The sequence below is a fragment of the Papaver somniferum genome, chromosome 1, assembly GCF_003573695.1.
Source record: "Papaver somniferum cultivar HN1 chromosome 1, ASM357369v1, whole genome shotgun sequence".
NCBI classification, from domain to species: domain Eukaryota; kingdom Viridiplantae; phylum Streptophyta; class Magnoliopsida; order Ranunculales; family Papaveraceae; genus Papaver; species Papaver somniferum.
The window spans coordinates 75,713,092-75,739,914 of record NC_039358.1 but is presented as its reverse complement, the minus strand read 5'-3'; the positions used below and the strand labels follow the sequence as shown (position 1 = coordinate 75,739,914).

General features: G+C 36.2%; 2 protein-coding genes across 2 annotated transcripts; both read right to left on the bottom strand.

Moving 5' to 3' along the window:
* Positions 1–15,656: 15,656 nt before the first annotated feature.
* Positions 15,657–17,774, bottom strand: LOC113336620. Its single transcript, XM_026582289.1, has 2 exons — positions 17,294–17,774; positions 15,657–15,865 (listed from the first exon to the last, which is right to left on the bottom strand). The coding sequence occupies exons 1-2, from the start codon at positions 17,772–17,774 to the stop codon at positions 15,657–15,659; spliced, it is 690 nt and encodes a 229-aa protein (XP_026438074.1).
* Positions 17,775–23,804: 6,030 nt separating this feature from the next.
* LOC113291069 (GDSL esterase/lipase EXL3-like) lies at positions 23,805–26,050 on the bottom strand. Its single transcript, XM_026540647.1, has 5 exons — positions 25,720–26,050; positions 25,003–25,133; positions 24,662–24,892; positions 24,286–24,544; positions 23,805–24,189 (listed from the first exon to the last, which is right to left on the bottom strand). The coding sequence occupies exons 1-5, from the start codon at positions 25,988–25,990 to the stop codon at positions 23,975–23,977; spliced, it is 1,107 nt and encodes a 368-aa protein (XP_026396432.1). The 5' UTR covers positions 25,991–26,050; the 3' UTR covers positions 23,805–23,974.
* Between the last annotated feature and the right edge of the window lie 773 nt (positions 26,051–26,823).

The following is a 26,823-nucleotide window of genomic DNA, read 5'->3' as shown; positions in this document are numbered from 1 at the left end:
AAGGGCCATACGTATGAGGATGCGTCAAAAATAAAGTACAAGAAGGCAACATCCGACGACATGATTTTACATTCTTGACGCTAATTTTCTCATGTAGCTAAGTAACGACTTTACAAACGCTAATTATTTTCTCCACTGCCGATCTGACTTTAAAGCGTACTGCTACTTGCAGAAGACTGAGAAGAGTAATACAGTATCAAGTATGTTGTACTTCATTTTTACACTCTGTTATAAATTGCCAGCTAGGAGTTTTCTGTCAGAGTCCGGCTGTCATGTTGACAAGAATATCCTATGCAGTAGGATCGACGAGATAATCTTGCATCACCATAATAAGGTTTTGAAAGTTACACATACATGTACATGATATGTAGATAGACATGTGAAGTTATCATACGGCTAAGATCCGGCTAATATATCTTGCCAAATGCTTAGAGCAAGCACTATGGTACTCAATTTCTTGGCTGAAACATTGAGAAATGTAACTAGGGCAAGAAAAGATGGGAAAGCGCTATTGGCCTTGGCTAACCAAAGGCGGAAACCTAATTTCAGACTAAATAATGGCCTTAGAAACTAAATTTCCGTCTAAGTCAAAGGTTGACCTTGACTGATGGGAACTTAACAAGACTGCTATTTCTCCTTCTTTAATTTCCTCATTGTTCTTCAAAATACAATGTAGAGAACATTTTGATCTTTTAAATTTTAATTATGATTAAAGTCGTTTCAGAACAAGATTTTTAAAGGATTTGTTCAATTAAATGTGGTTTCATTGCAAGTTTTAGTTTCAAATTTCAATGTAAAAACAAAAAAATAAGATGTTTTTAATTAGATCAACTTATAAGTCTGGCATCCGCTACATTAGATTTGCCATATAATACTAATTTAAATAATGAATACTGTTTAAAAACCAAGCAAGCTAGTAATTTATACATCCATAATATAATTAAGTCATTTAACACATATATTTGTCTGCGAATAATATGAAGGAAGGTTGTTTTGGTTGTAGGATGATTGTAATATGTTGGTCCTTTGAGGTTTTGTATACATGTATTATCCTTGGTTGTGGTTGTCTTTGTGCTTGTGTTTGGGCCAGTGCTTGTGCTTGACTCTTTGATGCTTCTTGTTGTTTTATGTTATAGTAGGTTCTACCATCCGGGTTAGAGTTGAAAGATCCTTATCCAGTGTTTTCATATCTCTCGCCTCTTGAGTTTGCAAGCTTGTTATCTTTGTCAGTTTAATTAGCATTTTTGATAAAAGTTGGTAGTTGTTTCTTTGTGATTCTATAAGATACTCAATGAGTTTAGAGGATGCATCACTCATGATTGAATCGTGCGATGATGTAGGAGGTGGTGGGGTTTATTCTTCGATTCTCTTTGATGCATTGCTCTTTCTTTTCCTAGGGTTTTCCTTGTGTTCTTGGGATAAAGTTGGAATATTAAGAGGATTTTCAAACAACGATCTAGGTTGTTGGTAGTTTGTAGAAACGACTTGAGTCGCAATTGTTATTACGTCAATATTGTCAAAAGAGTTTCGAAATAGGCTTCCGACTACAATTGTAGGATTACTGTTTGAAGATAAAGTTGGGATAAAGGAATGAACTTGATTTGCAATTGGTGTTACAATATCTTTTTCCTCGATATCATCTACAACTTGATCCTTATGAACAACTTGACTATCGGTTACCATAACATTATCTTTTAGCAGTGCAAGTTCATAGTCGCGTTAGAAAGGTTTGTTGTTGATTTTGAAATATTCATTTCTCGTAAACAGAATCAATTTGATGTGAAGAAAAACTAAATACAAGTATGACTAAATTCAAGTATGACAAAGATATAAAATACCTGATTCTCATAATCCAAGTTTCCATTTATCGAATGAACCTCAGCAAAGACACTTAGCGAATCCATCAATTTTATCCTGATAATACTGACTATATTTTGAGTTCCGGTATCAATCAACTTATGAGGATTTTCACGACACAATCTACAAATTTTTCTAAAACTACTGGCCAAAATGCTTTCTTATTCAAATATTTTTCTTCCTTCTTTAGCATAACAAAATCAGTAACAAGATGCAAATATTCTTCACTACTATAATTCTTATGCTTTTTTTTACAAAAAAGAAACTCATCTTGACTAGAGAATAAAAAGAAGGAGAAGAAAAAATATGTTAAATAAATGATTGTGGTGATTTGAAAAAGATGGTAAGAGGTTATCTTATTCAGAGAAAGAAAACACTTGAAAATTTTGAAAATATAGTCGTTGGTTTTTTTTTTTGAAGTTGTCATCAAATGGCTAATAATATTGGAGGCAACCTAGTTTTCACGATGTGTTCTTTGCTATGGTGTTTTTTCACATAACCATAATTTAATATCAATTGAAGCAAATCAAACTAATTAAACTTATTTTAAAAATTAGCACCAATTGAAGCGAACCCTAACTCATTTTAAAATTAACATCTATCGAAGAATATCAAATCAGATTTACTTAACCAAATCAAATTACACTTAAAACATCCAATTTGAATTTAAAATTACATTACCCAATGTCATATGACATTGATCCACTTCAAAACCACAATTTCAAAGAAAGTAAACATACACTAACAACTAAACTACTGAAATAAAAACTATAATTAAAGTTGGATTATTTCATCTTCATTTGAATCATTAACGTATGTTATATTCAACCTTTCAAAATGCTCTTTTGATTTATTTTATAATAATTTTGTTCTTCTGGGTTGAGTTCACTAAGATTCCTATCGTTTATAGTTGTGTATTCTTGTTCTTGCATTGTATGTATCTTTTGTTTATAGTTCTCTTTTAGCTGTTTTTTTCCCCTATATGCCACGCCATCTCTTTGTATTTTCAACGAATTCGATCATCTAGTTGTATTTCTATCCCATCAACCTCTTCAGTAGTTCAAATTCATTTTCGCTTGAGTTCACCTTTAATGGAATAATGACTTCGTATTCAAATCCGGGAAGACCGTCAATCTGAAGCTCTTAACAAGGATCATATTTAAAAGGTATTTGGGATTCCCTTTGATATTGCTTGCGGACTTCTCGAGTTTGAAAATTGTGTATTATACAATAAATTAATTAAATTAAAAATTAATTCAATCGAATAGCTTATCAAGTTATCATGATAAGCATCGTTCTTCTTTTGGGGGTATATATAACGATGAATATTCTCACGTACTCCCTTGCTTCTTTTTTAATTGCATAACATCTATTTTGTAATGGTTCGGTATCTCTTCCGTGTTTCATTCCTGTTATTTAGGATAAAGATTCCATAAGTTTGTTCCCAAAAAATTGTCATTGATTTCCCATGGAAATGTAAGATTTCGTGTGATCAATATAGTCAACGAAAAAAACTCCTCACCATATTGAACTAAAATGATACAATTTGAAAATCGTAAAGAAAAAAAATCAACAAAAACTCAATTGATTAGGGTAAATTTTGTTAGAAAACCCCGATTTTATTTTATATAGAAAAACCATAACGACCGGTTTTCCAACATATATATATATATATATATATATATATATGTTGGAATCCAATAGCTCATAAGATAAAACCGTTAATGTTTAATAAATGGCTAAGATCGAGTGTGGGAAGGATGTAACATAGAAAACATCAACAAGGTATTGAAAATATAAACATAAACATAATTCCCGCCATAAAAATAGGCGGTAACCAAATCTCTGCCATGCGAACCAAGCAAATATTGTGGTAAGTCATGGCTTAGCTAACTATCACAATCTAGCAAATATTGCTAACTAAGCAAACCATAGTGCTTGCTCTTAAAACAAGGGCTATAGGTCCAGTATCAATCAAAATGAAAAAGTTTATCGAATTAGATGTTATTACGGGTAAAGAAAAACTCCCTGTTATACTAAACTCAATGAACCATTCATCCAATCAAAGGAGTGTTTGAAAATCTTTACTATGCAGTAAATCATGTGGATGATGAAAAAAACAGGTCCCGAACGACAATTAATGTGTCGTTTGTACTGATATTGAAAACCATTGTAAATAAAATTTTAGAAGAAAAAAAAAACATACTTCTCTATTTTTCTTAAATCTCTATTTTTTCTTCTTAATAATATCTCTTTCCATTGAGGAGATTCAAGAAGATTTTAAGATGGATATAACTGATCAATCGGTCTTGGAAGGAGCAAGCACCTCATCTACTGATCCATCCATTCCTCCTGGCTTTGAGAGCCATAATTCAATCCCCCGAAGAAAAGGAGGAGGTTGTCGCTTCTCAATCAGTTTTGGAAGATTCAGAGATAAGCATCACTAAGCCGATCTCGTCCGAACCAAATTATGGAACTAGACATGAATTGAGGTTAAAAGCAAAAGTAACAGGTATGTTCCCCAACGGTATTTTTTTCAAAAAAAAAAAAGACTTCCGAAAACCAAAACTCATGATAAGGTATCACCAACAAAACTTACGGAATTATGTTCTCTTTGGGGTTTCTTACAAAGAGATCGTCAAGACATGTTAGCAAGACATGTTAGCATCTTGCAAATAGCCATGCTGGTTTAACCATAGGGGATGTTGAAGAGCCTTTTATTGATGTGTTTTAGTTTGCAACTTGCGTTTTGATTTTCATGTACAACAAGATATGTCTTTTTTTGTTAATCTTCTTTGTGTACTTTGAATTTCTTTCTCTTTTGTTCTTGATTTGCATTTTTTATTTTCCTTTGGGCTAATGCTCACTTTAGTTGTATACGCCTGCACGCAACTTGTGTGCCTTTTAATCTATCCTCTTTGATTGATTAAAAAAAAAAAAAAACTTAGACGGCACTTAATACGCCGACCGACCAATTTTTTTCACTTTTAAAATTATTTTAGAGGGCTTTTTTTAATTTTATTTTGAAACTCTTTTCCACCTAGCTTCAAAGTATATTTTTTGTTTGAAACCTTCACTGAGTTCATCCCTATATCTCACAGCAAAAACTTCACTCAACCACCTGGCCTCTCTACCATTTTGATTGGGAGTGTTTGAAAGACTTTATCCCATAACCGATGCACTACTACTGGGCTACTATATAATCCAAGCAAAAAACACCCTTAATTGATACGAGTACTTGGTGAAAACAAATTTCAAACATTTTAATTATGTACGGCTCAGATTTTACTGTAATCACGGAATTCTAAACAATGTATCCACAGCAACAACTATGGCAAATGTTTAATTGCTCTTTGAAATTTTGTTATGTATGACCTTTCATGTACGGCACATTCGATTAATTTTGTCTCAGTTCCATCAGTACATGACACCGATGAAATGATATCAAAAATAGAAACAGCTATATGAAGTCATTTATGATATCAACGAGAAATGCCCGTATATGCATGCACGTACGACGGACGTACGGAAAATGTTGTTGAAAACTTACTTGGAGGCAGTTCATTGCAAAATATATGTGATTCACATCACTGCCAAAATTTTGCAAAATTCATTATTATTTTTAAAAAATTTGGAATTGGCAGACATTAAAAATGAAGAAATCGCATACCCTAACATGAATCCAACGGTGCTCTAATGATCAAGTGATCAGCACGAGTAGGGGCCAGAGGGCTATAGGACTGCAGTCACATAGTTGACAAAAAAAAAAGAAGAAAAAGAACGAATTTTTAGGGACCATGGTTTTTTTGAAGGGACCATAATTTTGTTAGGCCACCTTTCCTATAGTGATAAGGGGTGTCCTAAAACGTTGAAATGACTAACCTATCCTTAACCTAATTTAATTTAAAACCAACCTAATAACCACCTATATATATAACCACCACCTCCTCCCACCACCACCGCCCACCACCGTCGATTACCACCACCACCACTTCTGATTATCACCACCACCAACCACCGATTACCACCACCACCGCCCACCACCACATCCGATTATCACCACCACCAACCACCGATTACCACCACCACCTCCTCCCACCACCGCCTATTTAAGAAATGTAACAACATCAATGCAATCACAATTAAGTTCTGTTACATGATAATTTTATCGAGTATAAAAGACGCCAGCCGCAGCCTGATTCTGCCATGGGACCACTCCGGAGGTATTTTCCAACAAACCCTTCACTTTAATTTGATTTTGATTGCTTCAATCAAATAGAAATCATCAAAATAGGGTTTTAGTAGGAGTTATAGAGCCATGTTCGGTTAGGCCGATTTTCCAAAAAACCCTAGTTTGCTAACCGAACTTCTTGAAAATGAAGAACACGAAGAACAGTTCGGTTCTATTGGATTTAAAACTAAGTCACCGAACTCTCTGTTCGGTTGTTTCGCAAAAAATTTTAAAACTACAAAGTAACCGAACTCCACCCTTAGAACCGAAAAAAACAAATCCAGTCTAATCGAACTGTGTTGTTGTGGCCACTATCTTGAGTTCCAAAATAACCGAACTTAGCCAATAGAGTTCGGTTTTTTCGCAAAAAATACTTTTAACCGAACTCCTTGTATTAGAACAACAGAAGTCCATAAGTTCGGTTCCTTCGCAAAATAAGGATATTACCGAACTTTAGTTTACGAAAATAATGAGAAGTCCACAAGTTCGGTTCGTTCGCAAAAATGTTAAGTTTTCTTTGTAACCGAACTCTACCTTTGAAACTTCGTAACCGAACTCTACCTAATTCGCCAAGAAATAAATTTCGTAGTAACCGAACGTTTTCCTAATTGCATATATGCATATATAAGCCTAGTTCGGTTGATTCGCAAAATATGTTGAAGTTTGCGAACCAACCGAACTTCTAACACTAGGTTACTTTTAACCTGCAGTTCGGTTGGGAACTTAGTTGCGTTGAAGTTTGCGAACTAACCGAACACACAAGATATACCCAAATAAATTGTTAAGTTCAAAGTTCGGTTACCTACCATTTTATCCTAGGTAACCGAACATTACACTGTACGACCAAAACCTCCATTAACGAGCGAGTTCGGTAACCTGTGTGTTTGGAAAACGTAACCGAACTACACTTTCAGGTGTGTTCGGTTACATGTTCTTGACATATGGTAACCGAACTGACCCAAATCTACATAAAAAATTTCATTTTTTTTGAAAGTTTGGAGCAATTCAACCAACATTATCTAAGTTTGAAGCACACCTGGGTACCCAAATACCCTTCCTCCGGTTGTGGTTGGTCAAATCCATCGTTTTTCATGTTTTCCTTCTTCATCTTCTCTAACTTTACTCTCTCAATAATTCTACTTCTTTAAAAAAAAACCATCTGATTTTTTAATCTCACTAATTATCTTTAACTTAATCATCTCACTAATCATTACACTAACTATTATTAAGACTGACTAATCATCACCCAAAATTAATCAGGAGGGTAATTTAGGTATTAATATAAATATCTAGATAAAGGGTGACCTAGATTTACTTCTAATGTATTTACCCAAAATAAAACCATGGCCCCCCCAGAAAAACCATGGTCCCAAAAAATCGTTCAAAAAAAAAGGTTTGCTATCCCAACTCAGCAAATAACAATAATAGTACCTTAGGCCCAAGCCTCTACTAGTTCCTTCTCCCTGGCAACATCTACCCTGTTTGGAGGTCAAATTATGACATGCTTGGCTATTTAGTAACCACTATACATACGTATGGGCAGAGACATGTTTAGACTTTTGGTGTTGCAAAAAATCCGTATACAAAGGTTTTTCAATACAGTAATCAATTTTTGGATAATTTTTTTAGCTCGATAAAAATATATATATTAAGAAGGAAGGCTAAATACAAATCTGTCAAAATAGAGCACCACCATGCCGAGGAAAAAAAATATCAAAGGAACACTCACAAAAAGAAAAAGAAATACTGAGGAAGCTCAAACAATACCAACTTCTAGTCGGAAATAAGGTCGTGAAGATTGATGGAAGAAAAAGGACAAGTAGAAGCAGCCTAATGGAAAGAGCTAACCTCCACAATGATAGAATCAGTTGATCTCTTTTTACCCTTGAAGCATCTCCCATTTCTTTCTATCCATAAATTCCAACAAATGCTAGCTGGGACATGATGCCAAACTTCTTTGCCTCTAGAAGTAGCTACGAACTCCAGTTTTTGAACAAATCCAACAAAGAAGAAGAAGAAGAAGAAGGCATTGGGATGTTAGATTGAGAGAAAAACTAAACCCACACTTGTTTAGAAGAAATGCAATCCTAGAAAAGGTGCGAAACAAATTCGACCACCGAGTTGCTGAGAAAGCAAAGATGAGTATAGTGATTTCAACCATGAGCTGACAGAGCAATATTTCTTATAATAAGGTTGCCAATAGTTGGAAGTTTCTCTAGAACTAACTGTCATAAAAAGAACCCAACTTCGTGTGGCCGAGCATGCTGTTAGAGCACTGCTCGGTCGAACTCGCAAGCGTTGTTATCTCAAGCTTGTTTGTCAAGTTTAGGTGTCAAAACTATAAGTCTTGATTTATAGTCTACTTATAGGATAGAATGTGTAGTTGAGCTTTAGATTTCACGGCGTTCATCGATTGAAGACGAAGATCTACTGAGCAGAGCTTGGAGGAACTTCATCAACAAAAGGTATGTGGAGACTTAAACTCATCTATCACTCAGAAGTCTATTCTATTATATCTCCTATTGAGACTAAGGCGTATATCTATATAGACTTTTACATTATACACATGTAACAGACTCAGGTACAAGTATAGAGATTGAGAAGGACTTGAGCTTAGATCTTAATAACTTCACTGCAGCCACACTGGACTCAGTACTCTTTTCTATTAATTCATTGTTGAAGAAGGACAACAGGGTATCACGAGTCTTTATAGTACAGACTCAAACCCTAAATCATTCACAGTTTCACAGCCCTACACGTGGGTTGATCTATATCGTTTCATGCTAAAAGTCTCTTAACATTAATTTAAAATCTACGTAAATTAAATGCAAGCTTAAGCCCTAATTATTTAGTCTAGCTAAGTCACCCTCTGATGGATATGGGCTAGTCAGGTGCATGACAATACCCCCATTTTCAGACCATCCTTGCCCTCAGGGATGAAATTTTGGAAAATGAGGGCGGACATGAGCCTTATCCTCCCAGGTTGCATCATCTGGTGAGGTATGGGACTATTGAATCAATAGATGAGGTACTTCATGCCCATGCCTTGTGATCTGTCGAGAGTCTAGAATAGCCACAGGCACAAGAACAATTTCTCATTTGTCATCAACAGGTGGTAGAGTTGGAATTGTAGTGTGAGCTGCTCCCAACTTTTGCTTCAACTGAGAGACGTGGAAGACAGGGTGTATGCGGCACCGTGAAGGTAGGTCTAGTTTGTAAGCCACTTCCCCAATGCCTTCCAGTATGAGATAAGGTCCATAGTAGCGTGCATAAAGTTTGAAGTTTCGACGAACCTGTAAGTATGATTGTCTGTATGGCTGAAGTTTGAGATAAACCCGATCCCCAACACTAAAAGATCTATCAGTGCGCTTCTTGTCTGCAAACCATTTCATTCTCTCTTGAGATTTTGTGAGAGATTCCTTTAATAAATCCAAGAAAACATCTCTGTTTTTCAAATAAGCTTCTACTGCTGCAACTGAGGTGGTGACTTCATTTGGGAATGCAAGGTGAGGTAGTGTGTAGCCATATAAAGCTTTGAAAGGTGTCATCTTCAAGATTATGTGGTAATTGGTATTATACCGCCACTCCGCCAATGATAACCATGAAGACCAGTACCTTGGTTTGTGCCCAATCATGCATATGAGGTACCCTTCTAAGCAGGAATTGACTCTCTCAGTCTGGCCATCTGTTTGAGGATGATAGGTTGTGGAGAGATGAAGGCTAGTACACATTGCTTTGAATATCTCTTGTCAGAAATGGCTAGTGAAGACCTTGTATCTGTCTGCAATTATTGTTGCAGGCAAACCATGGAGTTTAAACACATGAGTAATGAACTCATTAGCAACAGATGAAGCAGTGAAAGGGTGTCTCATGTTGAGGAAGTGAGCAAATTTAGTGAGCCTATCCACTACCACAAAGATGACATCTTTCTTGGTAGACTTGGGAAGGCCCTCAATGAAGTTCATACTGATGTACTGCCAAGGTTGTGATGGAATGGGTAATGGTTGTAACAATCCAGCTGGATGAGCCAAGTCAACTTTATTTCTTTGGCATGTGTCACAATGACTAACCATCAAGAATACCTTCTTCTTTAGACCTGGCCAGTAGAAATAGGTTTTAGCTCTCAAATAGCTCCCTTGAGTGCCTGAGTGTCCACCAATTGCAGAAGCATGCACAGATTGTAAGATGGATTCTCTCAAGTTGGTGTTAGTGCCAATACAGACTCTGCCTTTGTATCTCAACACACCTTCAAGATAAGTATAATTTGGGACAACAACAACATTGAAAAGAAGTTTAGGAATGAGCTGGGAGGCAACAGTGTCATTGGTGTAACTGTTAACAACTTCAGTTGACCAAGTTTGGGTAGAGAGAGACATGGCATTGCAGCTTGTATATGGAGAAGAATGTATCCTAGATAAAGCATCAGCAGCTGTGTTGTCCTTCCCTTTTTTGTAATTTATGATGTAATCAAAACCCAATAATTTCATTAGCCATTTTTGTTGAAGAATAGTTGTAATCTTCTGGTTCATGAAATACTTGATGCTCTCTTGGTCAGTGTGGATGATGAATTTGTTCCCCAATAAATAATGTCTCCATTTAGTGACAGACATAACCACAGCTAGGAGCTCTTTTTCATAAGTAGATAATGCCATGTTCTTTAGGCCAAGTGGTTGGCTGAAAAATGCAATGACTCTGCCTTCTTGCATAAGGACTGCACCAATAACAGTGGAGCATGCATCTGCTTCCACTACAAAAGTTTTTGAGAAATAAGGTAGAGCTAATACAGGTGTGGAGCACATTGCAGCTTTGAGTTGTGTAAAGGCTTGAAATGCTGCCTCAGACCAGTTGAATGCATTTATCTTTAGTAAATCAGTGAGGGGTTTGCTGATAATCCCATAACCACTCACAAACTTTCTGTAATGTCCAGTAAGCCCCAAGAACCCTCTAAGTTGATTGATATTTGTGGGAACTGGCCAGTCTTGCATTGCTTGAATCTTGGAAGGATCAGCAGCTACACCTTCAGCTGTGATAATGTGGCCAAGATACTCCAAGGAAGATTGAGCAAAGCAGCATTTTGAGTACTTTTCAAATAGTTGGTGTTGCCTCAGCAGGGAGAGAACCAATGACAAGTATTGTACATGGTCAGTAAGCGTGGCACTATACACCAATATATCATCAAAGAATACTAAAACAAACTTCCTAATATATTCTCCAAAAACAGAATTCATCAAAGCTTGAAAAGTAGCAGGAGCATTAGTTAAGCCAAAGGGCATAACTTTGAATTCATAGTGACCATGGTTTGTTCTAAAGGAAGTTTTTGGGATATCAGGATCATGTGATCTGATTTGGTGGTATCCTGATCTTAAATAAATCTTAGTGAAGAATTTAGAACCATGGAGTTCATCTAGAAGTTCATCAATCACAGGGATGGTGAAAAAGCGGGGGTCTAACAACACCACCCAATATTTCGCTTAGCAATCTGTATGGACTAACTCCGAAATACTTTGCTAGAGAATCAACTAGACATTCAGACTCAATCTAGGTAAAAGTATCTCAAGGAGTTAATATCTCTCTCTTGATTTGATTTTTACTCAGGATAAAAACAATAGCGAGTCTTTATCAAATACAAGGAATACTTGGACGGTACCAAAGAGCAATGTCCAAGGATCAATCAATATCAATCAACAACCAAAGGTTGGATTTCCAATTGATGATCACGAACGCACAACCTGTATTAATTCAATTATATAAAATGTAATGCGGAAAAGAAATAACACAGACACCAGAAGTTTTGTTAACGAGGAAACCGCAAATGCAGAAAAACCCCGGGACCTTGTCCAGATTGAATACACACTGTATTAAGCCGCTACAGACACTAGCCTACAACAAACTAACTTCGGACTGGATTATAGTTGAACCCCAATCAGTCTCCCACCGATCCAAGGTACAGTTGTACTCCTACGCCTCTGATCCCAGCAGGATACTGCGCACTTGATTCCCTTAGATGATCTCACCCACAACCAAGAGTTGTTGTAACCCAAAATCACGGAATTGATAATAAACAGATCTGTCTCACACAGAAAAGTCTATAAGAGGATAAATCTGTCTCCCACAGATAAACTCTAGGTTTTGTTCCGTCTTTAGATATAAAATCAAGGTATCAGGAACCAATTGATAATCCGGTCTTATATTCCCGAAGAACAGCCTAGATTAATCAATCACCTCTCTACAATCTTCTTGACTACACAAGCGGATTGTCGAGGAATCACAAACAGTGAGACGAAGATGTTTGTGAATTCTTTATCTTTCCTATCGGATAACTCTCACGATCTCAAGCCAATCAATCGATAGAAGATGCAAGATCAGATCACACAACTACGATATAGTAGTATCGGTCTGGCTTCACAATCCCAATGAAGTCTTTAAGTCGTTAACCTGATTTTAGAGAAGAAAATCAAAGGTTAATGGAGATCGACTCTAACGGGTGCACTAGTAGCACACAGACGTATGGGGATTAGTTTTGCACAATGCTAGATGTCTCCTTTATATATCCTTCAAATCAGGGTTTTGCCTTAGTTACAAAGCAATCCATATTCACCGTTAGATGAAAACCTGATTTAGATTCAAGCTAATATTTCTCAACCGTTAGATCGAAAACTTAGCTTGTCACACACACTTGGGTAGACGTTTACTGGGTTCGTGAAAACCATGCCCAAACGTGTATGTGTATGTTGGTTCAACATAGTAACCCAAAAGGTTAACCATATGAGCATTTCATATTAACCTTGTTCTTCTTCACCATAACTAGTTCAATTGACTCAAATGAACTAGTTAAAGAGTTGTTCAATTGCTATGAGATCTTATGTAACTACACAAGACACAATTGAAACAAAGATGATTCGATCCGATTGAATCGTCTCATGAACATTATAGCCACGATTTGAATAAAACATTCCTTAGTAATTTAATGTTTCATGTTCAGAGCACATCTTTAGATCATAACCTCTTAAGTTCACAAACAAGTTCGCAGACTTAAGTTAATCGGTTGAGTTTTCCAAACTCAGCATAAATTCTCGGGATGAGAACTTCCGCCGGTTCGCAGACTGGGTTTGCGGATTGAGTTCGCGGACTTAGCACACAAACGAGTTTTGGAAAATCCCAGCAGAAATTCTCGGTCGAGAACTTCCGTCAGTTCGCGGACTTGGCAAGCCAATTCCACAATCCTCCCGATTTCTCTTGATCAACAAAGTTCGAAAACTTCGGTTCAAGGAATACATGGTTATGTAATCTAAAATCTCATTTCAATCATTGAGACATTCTCAGAGGACGTTATGTAACCGTTATTCACAGACCGATTCACGTCAGAGCAATTCTCAAAGTGATTGAAACTTTTCATGACTTTCGTCACTAGGTGAAGATAAACTTGATCAAAGCGAAATGCTTTACCAACACACGATTTTGAGATAAAAGATAAGCAATGAATGCTCAGCTCAAAATTTCAAATGTGTATGATCTAGTCTATATAGCATACGACTTTTGTCTCATAAGAAGTAAGAGATAGAATTTTGAGTGATAGATAAGTTCAAGTCTCCACATACCTTTTTGTTGATGAATTTCCATGGTTCCTTGTATAAATCTTCGTCGTTGTATGATGAATCTCCATGAAGTCCTTGAGCTCAACTACACTTTTCTATCCTAGTCCGAGACTTAGCTATGTAGTCTAGAAATCAAGACTTATAGTTTTGATCACTAACATTGACAAACATGCTTGAGATAGCAACGCATGAGAGGTTGACCGAGCTATGCTCTAACAGATGGGGAATTTGTCTTTGATGGTTAGGTCATTTAACTTCCTATAATCAACACAAAAACGCCAAGAGTTGTCTTTCTTTTTGACAAGTAAGATAGGGGAAGCAAATGGGCTATTGCTGGGTTGAATAATCCCTGTATATGAAGCATTTCTTTAATTAATGATTATACAACAGATTTGTGAATGGATGGACATTTATAGGGTCTTAAGTTGACTGGCTGAGCATTAGGCTTGAGTGGTATTTGATGGTCTAAGATTCTTGGTGGTGGTAAGGTGGATGGTTCTGAAAAACATCTTCATATTGAGTGAGCACCTCCTGAATTGGTGGTGGTATAGGATCATTAATGGGCTGAACAGAAATGGTAAAAAGTTTCCCAAATAATCTATGAGTATTTTTGCGGAATTTTTTTTTTTGACTTCTTTACCACTCATCATTGTGAGGGACGGTGTAGAGGAGATACCTTGCAAAGTTATGTGATTTCCCTGATGAAGGAAGGAGATGAATAATGTTGCTAAGTTAAACACCACATCACCAAGAGTACGCAACCAATCTGCACCCAGAACTATGTCACACCCTCGAAGAGGAAGTAAATGGAAATCTCCTGCAAATTGATGGCATGTGCTTGTAGTTAGATCTCCATTAGCCACCGTGACTAGCATGTGAGCTGTGGGGTGTATTGCACACTTCAATTTGGTAGCTAACTCAGTATCGATGAAGTTGTGGGTGCTTCCAGTATCCACTAAGACAGTGATTTGATGCTTTTTTAACAATCCAGGGATACAGATCGTATCACCACTTGTATGACCAATGAGGGCGTGTAGAGAGATTTCCATCTCAGATTCTACTGCTTGATCAGAAGGTGTCTCTTGAGGAGGAGGATCAGCAGCGTGAGCATATTCTTCTTCCATAACAACCATAAACAGTTGTTGGGATTTGCATTTATGGCCAGTAACATATTTTTCATCACAGTTATAACAAAGCGAGTTGGGGGAATTGAAGTAGTAGGTAAGGAGGTAGATCTGGGTTGAGAAGTGGTAGGTAATGATGGTGGTGGAGTTTCAGGAGGTGGGTTTGAGGATTTAGTGAAATAAGAAGATGTTGTAGGTGGCTTAAATACAGGGTTTTTGGAGGTTGGGTGTTGAGATGAAAGGGCATTTTCTTGTAATCTGGCTAAGTATAAATCTAGTGACAAGGTAGTGGGTTTATGCGTTTGGACAGAGCTTTTAATCTCCTCTTTTAGGCCACTAATAAAGCTCATAACAAAATACTCTTCGGATAGAGATAGGTTTTTGTTAATCATTAAGCTCTTCAATAACTCAAACTGCTCAAAACATTCATCTATTGTGGTTAGTTATGAGAGTTTGTTGAAACAACACACATAGTTATCATTTGCAAGATCCTCAAATCTACCACAAAGACTCTCAACAAAAATCAGGCCAAAGTATAAAGGTTTTACCAGTTGAAAAATCAAAAAACCCAGAGTCTGCCTTATCTTCAAGGGACATAGAAGCAAAACCTACTTTCTGTGATTCCTCAATAAGGTGGATCTGGAAATATCTTTCACACTTGCGAATCCAACTTCTGGGATTATCACCACTGAATTTAGTGGTTTAATATGAGTTGTAGAAACAGTGTCTTTGGAAGTAGAATGGCGCTTTATATGGGAATAACCATGGTGGTGGTGGTGTGATGTGAGAAGAGTGGTGTTGGGAGTCATGTTTTTCAGACAGATTCTCAATAAGTTTATCTAACTTTGTTTATGTGGCTGTAGTTACGGAGGTAAGATTTTGAAGGCTGAAACAGATATTATCTAACTTCTCACCATGTGAAGTAGCATCAGCAGTACGACTAGCAGATTCACGTGTGTGGTTTTCATTCAAAGCTTTCAATAATTCTTTGAGTTCTCTGGTAGTACTATCTACATCTTTAACTGTATGATCTCCTGTCATGATGAAGATGAAGGACACTGGGTGATACCAATTGTAACAGACTCAGGTAAAAGTATAGAGATTGAGAAGGACTTGAGCTTAGATATTAATAACTTCACTGCAGCCACACTGGACTCAGTACTCTTTTCTATTAATTCATTGTTGAAGAAGGACAACAGGGTATCACGAGTCTTTATAGTACTCAAACCCTAAAGCATTCACAGTTTCACAGCCCTACACGTGGGTTGATCTATACCGTTTCATGCTAAAAGTCTCTTAACATTAATTTAAACTCTACGTAAATTAAATGCAAGCTTAGGCCCTAATTATCTATTCTAGCTAAGGCTCCCTCTGATGGATATGGGTAGTCAGGTACATGACAACACATTGATATTTCGAGCTGAATTTAACTCGTTTATATCTTTCTCGAAATATATGTTGGAATTTTTTTTGCTTTAACTATGTTCATGATCATTATTCTTGACGAATTTAGTTGGAAACAATTTATTTGTTGGAAACTAAACAATCAGTCAAAAGATGATCATGTGAAAATCACCTTGTAACATCTTACATGATTTGTGTGAGACAATCATTTGATGTAGACTCGGAATATTTCGTATTGATTATTCGATCACTTGAAATTACTTATAAGCTAATAGTTTGTGTGAGACAACTATTGTCGTCTTCTAAGGATGTTTCAATGATTGAAATGGGAGTTTAGAACAATTAACCATTATCTGGATATAGCACAGTATGCATACCAGTATGCAAACTGTTGTAAGTATGATTCAGGTCTGGGAAGCAATGCATACCCGTACGAGAACGGTTTTAACTGTCAAAGTCCGGGAACCAAGTTTGCGTACCCATTTGCAAATTGTTTCACCTGAATTTGGTCTGGAACGACAGTATGCGTACCCGTTTGCGAACTGTCGGAAAAGATCAAAGTCCGGAACTTAAGTTTGCGTACCCGTTTGCAAACTTATGTGGTTAAGTTCTAAAATCGGTCAAGTATGATTTCATACTCATGAACAAATATATTTATATATTAAGGAATGCAATCTTTGCAAACCGTGGCTAAAGTGTTCATGAACTGATTCTTTTTAATCAATCCGATTTTGCTTCAATTGTGTCTTGTATACTTCTATGAGAATATAAATAATTGAAAACTCTATGAGTAACACAATTAGATTCATTTGATTACCATGTGATCTAAAAGTGTTAGATGAATGTGGTTAATACAAAAGTGTTCATATGGATAACTTCGGTTAACTTTTATTGAGCCAACTCAATATAACGTTTAGATACGGTTACCCATATCTAAATGAAGGTATATTTCATTTGTGTGTAACAAGCTAAGACCATCTAGCGGTGGAGAGATATTTCTCTAGTTTTAAGCAAACTTAGGTTGAATCTTAAATCAGGAGTTCATCTAACAGTGGATATTGATTGCTTTGTTTCAAGCAAACCTAGCTTGGTCTTAGATAGAATCTGCTCTCCAAGAGGTAAACCCAAATAAACACCAGGAAAAGAGTCGCAAGAGCATCCCAAAACAGAAGCCAAAACATCCAGATTTACAACTTCACCGACAACAAATAAGCTGCACTTACTAAAGTTAGTACAAAGACCAGAGGCAAACTCGAAAGAGAAAAGTAAAAACTTCAAGAACCTAACTTGCTCAAGATCAGCATCGAGGAAAACCAATGTGTCATCTTGAAATTGCATACAATAGATAGACGTTCCACCGTACTTAGCTGTGAAGCCACCCAACTTGCCATCCACTAAAGCTTTAGATAACATGATATTTAGCACCTCGGAAATTAATAAGAATATGAATGGAGATAACGGATCCCCTTGGAAAAGGACTTCTGCACATGCAAACTTTCCACAGGAACTGCCATTAACCAAAATAGCAAAACGGATCCTTTGAATGCAGCAGTTTATCCACATCCTCCAAGTAACACCAAAACCTATACTGAAAATGCGGGGGTCTAACAACCACGCCCAACAATTCGTTTGGCAATCTGAGAGGACTTACTCCAATACACTTTCTAGAGAATCTACTAGACAGTCAGACTCAATCTAAAATAAAGTATATCAAAGAGTTTAATATCTCTAACTCTTAATTCAATCCGCAATCAACAAATAGAAACCTGCGATCCCGATTGAATAAGAGGAGTAACTTGAACGGTACCAAAGACCAATGTTCAAGTGTCAATCAATGTAAATCAACAACCCAAGGTTGGATATTCTAGTTGATTGATCTTAACGCACAACCTGTGATATTTCAATTATATAACAAAATATAATGCGGAAAAGAAATAACACAGACACCAGAATTTTGTTAACGAGGAAACCGCAAATGTAGAAAAACCCCGGGACCTAGTCCAGATTGAACACCACACTGTATTAAGCCGCTACAGACACTAGCCTACTACCAATTAACTTCGGACTGGACTGTAGTTGAACCTTAATCAATCTCATACTGATTCAAGGTACAGTTACACTCCTTACGTCTCGGATCCCAGCAGGATACTATGCACTTGATTCCCTTAGTTGATCGCACCAACAACCAAGAGTTGCTACGACCCAAAGTCGAAGACTTGATAGACAAATCTGTCTCACACAGAAAAGTCTATAGGATTGAATAAATCTGTCTCCCACAGAAATACCCAAGATTTTTTTATTCCGTCGTTTGATAAATCAAGGTGAACATGAACCAATTGATAACCCGGACTTATATTCCCGAAGAACAGCCTAGAATTATCAATCACCTAACAATAAACTTAATCGACTAGCGAAACAAGTTATTGTGGAATCACAAACGATGAGACGAAGTTTGTTTGTGATTACTTTTCTATCTTGCCTATCGGAGATATAAAATCTCGATCCAATTATTCCAATTGCACTCAACACGATAGAAACAACAAGATCAGTTCGCGAAACAACAAAGATAATATTTGGGTATGGCTTCACATTTCCAATGAAGTCTTCAAGTCTTTAACCTACAAGGTCTCGAGAAGAAACCTAAGGTTAAAGGAGAATCGACTCTAGTTATGCAACTAGTGACACACATGAGGCGTGGGGATTAGTTTTCCCAGTTGCTAGAGTTCTCCTTTATATAGTTTTCAAATCAGGGTTTTCAATCCAAGTTACCTTGGTAACAAAACATTCAATATTCACCGTCAGATGAAAAACCTGATTCAACCAAGCTAATATCTTTCAACCGTTAGATCGAACTTAGCTTGTTACACACAAATGAAATGTACCCTCATTTAGGTTTATGTAACCGTACCTAAACGTGTACACCAGGTTGGTTCACAAATAGTTAACTGAGGTTAGCCATATGATTACTCTCATATCAACCTTATTCATCTTAACCATAACTAGTTCAAATGACTCAAATGAAACTAGTTAAAAAGTTGTTCAATTATATAGAAAACACAGTCGAAACCAAATCGGTTTGATTCACTTGAATCAATCATGAACATTATAGCCACGGTTTGCAAAGATTGCATTCCTTATGATTTAAATGTTTAAGTTCATGAACTGACCGATTTGACAAAGTAACCAGCTTAAGTATGCGTACGGGTATGCGTACTTAAGCAACCGGATTTTGAGTTTGTTAAGTTTCCAAACTCAGTAGAAATTTTCGGTTCGAAAACTTCCGCCAGTATGCGTGCGGGTACGCATACTTAAGGTGACTAGTTTAGGAGTTTCTAATTCCCAAAATCGGCAGATATTTTCGGTTCGAAAACTTCCGCCAGTATGCGTACGGGTATGCATACTTATCTTGTGTCCTTCACCAATTTCGTATACACATATGCATACTCTTGGTTCCCGGTTTATGAATTTATACACTAACGTGCGAACACACTATATATGCTTCTATCCAAAGATGATTACATCATCAACTCTTTATTTCAATCATTGAAGCATTCTTCTATAATGACAATATCCGTTTTTACACACTATTAAGCAATTTTCAAGATATTGAAATAATCGAAACATTCCAATCCTACATCAAATGATTGTATCACACAAACCATGTAAGATGTTACTCAGAAATTTCCTCATGATATAAGATGAACTTGGTCGAAGCGAAAGCTTACCAAAACATATTTCGAGAAATATGTAAGCGAGATATACTCAGCTCGAAATCTCAAATGTGCATAGAGAAAACTATATCGTAACACGGCTTATGTCTAAATTTAGGAGATAGTAGAAATAGACTTTACAAGTGATAGATGAGTTCAAGTCTCCACATACCTTTTGTCGAAGAAGTTCCACAAGATCCCCTTAGTAGTTCTTCGTCTTCAAGAGATGAACGCCGAGAGATCTAAGCTCAACTACACTATCTACATCCTAGTCCGAGACATCTATAAATAGACTAGAAATCAAGACTTATAGTTTTGATCACTAACATTGACAAACATGCTTGAGATAGCAACGCATGCGAGTTCGACCGAGCAATGCTCTAACATATACAAGGGAGAACTTCTTCCACGTAGGACCATTTAACATTATCGAAGGCTTTCTCGAGATATATCTTGGAGACTAAACCAGGGATTTTCTCTTTTAATCTTGAATCCAAACACTCATTAGCAATCAAAATCCTATCCATCATCTACCGCCCCTTCATAAAGGCAGTTTGAGCGATCTAAATCAACTTAGTCAAGAGAACTTTCGACGTTTTTCCGAGAACTTTAGATATGGCTTTAAAAACAGTGTTAGACAAACTAATCGGCATGAAATCCTTGATTTCCCCCACCAAGGCTTTCTTCTGAAGAAGAAAGATAAAAGTATACTTGGACCTCCAATCAATGTAACAGAATTCTCGAAAAAAGTTTACAACCATCATAATGTCGGGCTTCATGAACCAACATTTAACAATAACATTAACTTGAAAACCGTCTGGACATGACGCTTTATCTTGTCCAAGACACTTCAGTGCAGCTAAAAACTCTTCCTCATTAATACTTTTTCCCGACGCCTCTCTATCATCAGCTGATATGGAATTAAGCCCCAGGTTGGAAAGAGAACAATTGATGCCATCACCTAGTTTGAATCTGTTATGAAAATGGGAAACAATATTATCCTTGATTAAATTTTTGTCTGCGACCCAACTACCGTTAATATGAAGCGGGGAGAAAGTGTTTCTCATCCTTTTATATTTAGCAATTCTGTGGTAATACTTAGTGTTATGTTCTCTTTCCAGCTGTCATTGTATTCTAGGTTTGGCTTTATAGTGCAGCTCTTGCATATCAGCAATGTCCTCGAAAGTGAGTTTCAAAAGATTCAAGTCGGAAGTTTGCTCTTCAAAAATTGGACCATCATCATCCAAATGGTCTAGCATTTGTATTTGATGAAGAGTATTCTCAAACCTTCTATTAATATTACCAAAAACATCCCTATTTCACTCCCTTATTAACTTAGCCTTAAGGAGCTGAAATTTCTTTGTCAATTGAAAACCTGGAGAACCCGAGACCTCGAAAGAATCCTACCAAGCAGCCATAAGAGGAAGAGTACTATTAAGGAGCCGTATTCCTTCAAACCTCCAGGGAGGAGGACCCCAATCCTCGATATTGCAACTTAAAATAATGAGTTATGGTCAGACATGGGGCGAGCCATAGATTTGGATAATTTTAATTGAATATAATCCACCCCTACTGGCTACTAACCACATTATTTGAGAGAGAAAGAAACTATAAGCATTTGTGATTGAATCCATAATTTGAACCGGCCTATCTGTCGTTTTTGCGGGTGGTTTTCTGGTCCGTAAACTAACGGATTAGATGCAGTGTGGAATTAAAAATTCACTCGACATGGATATCCACATTTGCTAAGTTGATAGTTATTATTTTTGTGTATGTTTATCTTATTCACTAATATTGATATCCTGTTTGTCTCAAGGTCTAGGTATTTTCACGCAGATTATGAAAAATGAAGAGAGACTAAACTTTTCCCAAGTATGCCCTTAATATTATTTTTTAAAATATTTAAATTTTCTAATTGTTGTTCCTTGTTTCGAGTGTCTGACATTAATGCAGGAACAAATCAGAAAAAACTTGGAGAAAAATATGAAAACCTTCATTTATTTTTTAGACTAATGTAAACTTTTAATTAAACTAGGACGGAGGGAGTATTAGTTTAGTTGAAGTACTAGTATATAAATTCACTGATATTATTATATTAGATAAAATGAGAAATATTATTGTTAAATGAAATTGATGAATTTTGTACAAATATTTGACGGGATATGCTCTGTAAGTACGTAAAGGAAATATTAGTAAATGTCGTATATATTGAGTTAATACTTAAAATCATGGCGATTTTTAGGTCATCTTTATTAGCTTTGTCTTATTATCTATTTTAAATATTAAGTACAGGAAAAATCCATCTGCGTCCATGTTGGATCGAATGCGGATACACAGATAAGGTTACAAGCGGGCCAGAGTTCAATCCAGAAATGAAGTCCATATAAAAACCTAAAAAAACAGACTTCATTCCAGAAATGAAGTCCATATAAAAACCTATACAAAACAGACTTCATTTCTGGAATGAACTCCATATAAAAAGCTAAAAAAATAGACTTCATTCCAGAAATGAAGTCCATATAAAAACCTATACAAAGCAGACTTCATTCCAGAAATGAACTCCATATGAAAACCTAAAAAAACAGAAATGAAGTCCATATAAAAACATATACAAACCAGAGTTCATTCTAGAAATGAAGTCCATATAAAAACCTAAAAAGACAGACTTCATTCCAGAAATGAAGTCCATATAAAAACCTATACAAACCAGACTTCATTTCTGGAATGAAATCTATATAAAAACGTCAGCAGCATCATCTTCATCTTCAACAACCAGCAGCAGCAGCAAAGAACTTCATCAAAATTCATCGTCGTTATTCATCTTCAACAACAACAGCAACAAAAAACGACGAAAAACACCCAAATCTTCATCTTCTTCATCGATTTCAACAACATCATATTCATCGTCGTCTTCAACATCATCTTCATCGTCGTCTTCAACAGAAACAACAACATCATCGTCTTCATCTTCTTCTTTATCAAGACAGCAAAAACCCTAAAAACAGAGTTCATCTTCATCTTCAACACAAGCAGCAGCGGCAACATGAGATCGTCGTCATCTTCATCAAGTAGATCGGGTTCATCATCGTCTTCAACATCAAATCTGATCAAATCATCAAGAAAAAAAAGAGAGAGAGAGAGAGAAAATTAGATCTGAAAAAGAAAAGAAGATGAGAGAGAAAGTAAATCAGAGAATGAGATATTTTCTAGTAATTTTGGTATATATGTGGTCACCCTATGACCAAACCATTATTTTCTAGGACCAAACAATAATATAACGGTATTTCTGCCACCACACAATGAAAATTACATCATCCATGACATCACCCTAAGACCAAACCATAATTTTTAGGACCAAACTATAATATATTTTCCCAAATAAGACCAAACAGACACATGACTGAGTCAACTGGACTAGACTCTCTCTAATATATTATTCCTAGGATCATATGGTATTTCGTCAGCAAACAGTCAGCAAAGGTCAACAGTTAATTAGTTAAGTACCAACGTGACAACGCCGAAAGTTCACTCTGGCAGCAGAAAACTAGTATAGGTATCATACCAAAAAGAAAACTAACTTCGACATGCATTTATCATATCAGATTACGGAACATTTTCAATTTGTTTATTTATTTTGACTATCTATCATTCGTTGACTATCTATGTCATATTCATTCAATTTCAGAGAATTTGCTACTAAGCAAGGTCTAAGTGCGCTAAGAGTACTTCGAATACACTGGGATTAAAACTCGGGTGTGCAGTGTGTTATCGTTGAATCACCATTTACGGCGAGTAAAATTTTCTGTGGTGCACCACAATGTACTTCATCGGCATTGCCAATTCATTTTCAGTTTTGTTATTAATATCCAAACTAATTTAATCATGTGAAAAAAAGATCTTTATCTTAGATACACAAGAAAATATGAATCTGCTTCTACAATTAATTTTTCTTTGGAGGAATACATAAGATAAGTGAAATCAACAGCGTAGGCCGTCTCTGTGAAAAACCTCTCTTTTTTATCTTGGGTAACTATGTTGGCCTAAGGCTACTTATCAGCACAAGGTGCCACTGTTACAGAAGAATTCATTGAGGTATTTCTTGAGGATAGGTACGAAAAGTATTTCGTAGGCTCTCTCTGTGGGGTGGTAACTGTCCCAAAATACATATTTGGAGGGATCGTCACAAGTATATGGGTTTAAGTCATTACATAGAATCACTGACTCTATCAATCCTGTCCCGCAACATCCTTTTGATGCCTCCTCGAAACCTAAATTTAAAAATTCCGAAAGTCGTCAAAACATGGTTTATGATAAGGAAAATGCGCAACAAGGAAAACTAGGCATAAAAGACAGTGTTTACGTACCATAATGGCGAGGACGGTTGATAACGTCTTGGAGAGGATTGTAGATATCAACGTATACAGCCCTACCATGTTCAAACTTATTAGCATTGAGGTTGTCAATGGATGAAGACAGCTTTGAGTTGAACATCTGAGCAGCTTGGTTATAACTCTTCGCACAATGTCTCTCTGTCCCTCCTCCTAATGTTCTTTGTGATGGAACGCATCCTATTGGTGGTGCACTGAAAACTGCAAACCTCCTCGCTCCCATATCGTACAGTTCCTACGAGACCAATAAACTCTTTGATCAGTTCCTATGTATTTAGGACGCCCTCCCTAGGGTGGGGTACGTAACCAAATGAAATTAAAAGTAAAGGAATGGAAAGATGGATCAAAATACCTGAAGTATATTGGTGGCTCCTTGAACCATAAGATCAGTATAGGCAGGGACATCATAATTGGATCTTAATTGTGAAGTAAAATATGTATTAGCAAGGTCATCACTTCCTGCAACAACTAGGTACACACTCTCCGATATGACACTCTTAGTTTTCTCTTCTCCTCCAACAGCTTTAATTTTAGCTAGGTATTCTTTAAATAACTCCATTTGTGTCGCCAGCCCAATAACCGACTTATAAAACAAACGCAACAATTATTAGTATTATGATCAGATCAGAGACCAAGATAAAGTGCAAAATGAAAAAATTATAGTTGCACAAAAAAATATGTGTGCGTATATACCACTATTTTAGCTGTAAGGGGATCATATCCTGCACCACCGGATGCGAAGCTTACGCCAGTAAGGAGATCATTCGGTCCCAATGACGGGTCAAGATATGCTGGTAAAACATCTTTAATTCCGAATGCTTTCACTGTAAAATGAAATTATTGAAGTAATGAGTCTAAATTACGCTTACAAATTCAAAACCACAAATTTGGCGTGATGCATCATTGTCAACTTAATGTTGGTAGATTTGCATTTATAAATTCTGTAGATAGATCAACTCTATAGTCTATATATTTTCAGCAACAAAAAAACATACTTAAGAAATAACCAGATATCTCAAGAAAATATCATTTTACATACAACCAATGTAGTGTTCATTATTATTCATGAGGTCTGCTACTTACAAAAAGCTAACTTCACACTCTGTGACTCTGTCTATACATCACTGTATCAAGTATTCAAAGATTTATTAAACGTGGAAAGTGTTGGGCATAAAGTATGGTTTTCAAAAAAAAAAAAAATAATATTGTCTGCGACAAAATTTTCCTTTGAAAGGTATATATAATACATATTTAGAACTGTATGCATGAAATCAAGTTAGTGCTTTAGTAGGAACGAAATCATAACATAGATATGCACACACGCTAAGAAAGAATCCATGGAAAGCGAGAAATGTATAGTTTTACTCATGCATAGATGAATCCTATTAGTATTATTGTGTGATCATTTACCTATCAAGTCACTTGGGATTAAGCCGTTGCTAAACCTTCCGGATGGTGTTCCACCCATAAAATCTCTTCCATAAGGTGAGTAATTAGCCTTAACAACTGAATGTATGTGATTGTTATTCCCCGGATCAACGATGGAGTCCCCGAAAACAAGAACAGCAGGAACTCTAACATTAGGTGGTAACTTAATGGCAGTTATTCGGGCTAACTGAACAAGAAAACAAAGAAATATACTACAGAAAATTATATTTGCTGATGATGAAAAAGAAGCCATCTTGTTTGTAGACAAAAACTGCACAGTCACTCTGCAGTAATGTTAATAGAGAGATTGGTCGAAGTTATATAGGCATGTAAATCGTTGATGTACCTCTCATTCTAATTGCAGAGTTATTGCCAAGAAGTTAATTTTGTTAAAATTAGTGGTTGGGAAATGTATTCATTAAATTCAATTGATTATAAACAGCTAGCTACGATCTAATTATCTTGGGTTCAATGGGTTTGCATATAGCTAGAAGTCTTTTCTTTTTCAAGGAACCAAAATCTTTATGTCTATTTGTATATACTTGTGGAGCATGCACTACGGTGATATATATAGAACACAAAATTGGTCAAAAAGACCAACTGCAACAAATTCTGAGTGAAATATATTCTTAGGTTTAGATACTGTTCGTATAGCCAAAAAACAGAAAAATACTGTTCATTTAGCCAAAATGGATATTTGATCCAGAATCTTTTTTATTTATTAACCTGGAGAGACAAATATGTCCCTATCAAGAACAAAGTAATCAAATAAAAACAGAGTATTTCATTGCAGATCAAATAAAAACAGAATAAAAAAAACAGAGTACTTAATTGCTCTGTTTTACGAATTAAAACAGAACAAAAAACAGAGTGCGTGAAACAGAGTGCGTGAAACAGAGCAAAAAAACAGAGTGCGTGAAACATTGCAGATCCTTCATCTCTGCCTCATGCCAACCACAATTGCCATCACCTGCACATCTGTAATGTCATCTCCTACATCATTCCATTTCAATACCAACCAGTCCACCTGACACTTCACTAGAACCAGTTTTTCCATCATCAAAACAACACCACCACTACCCATTA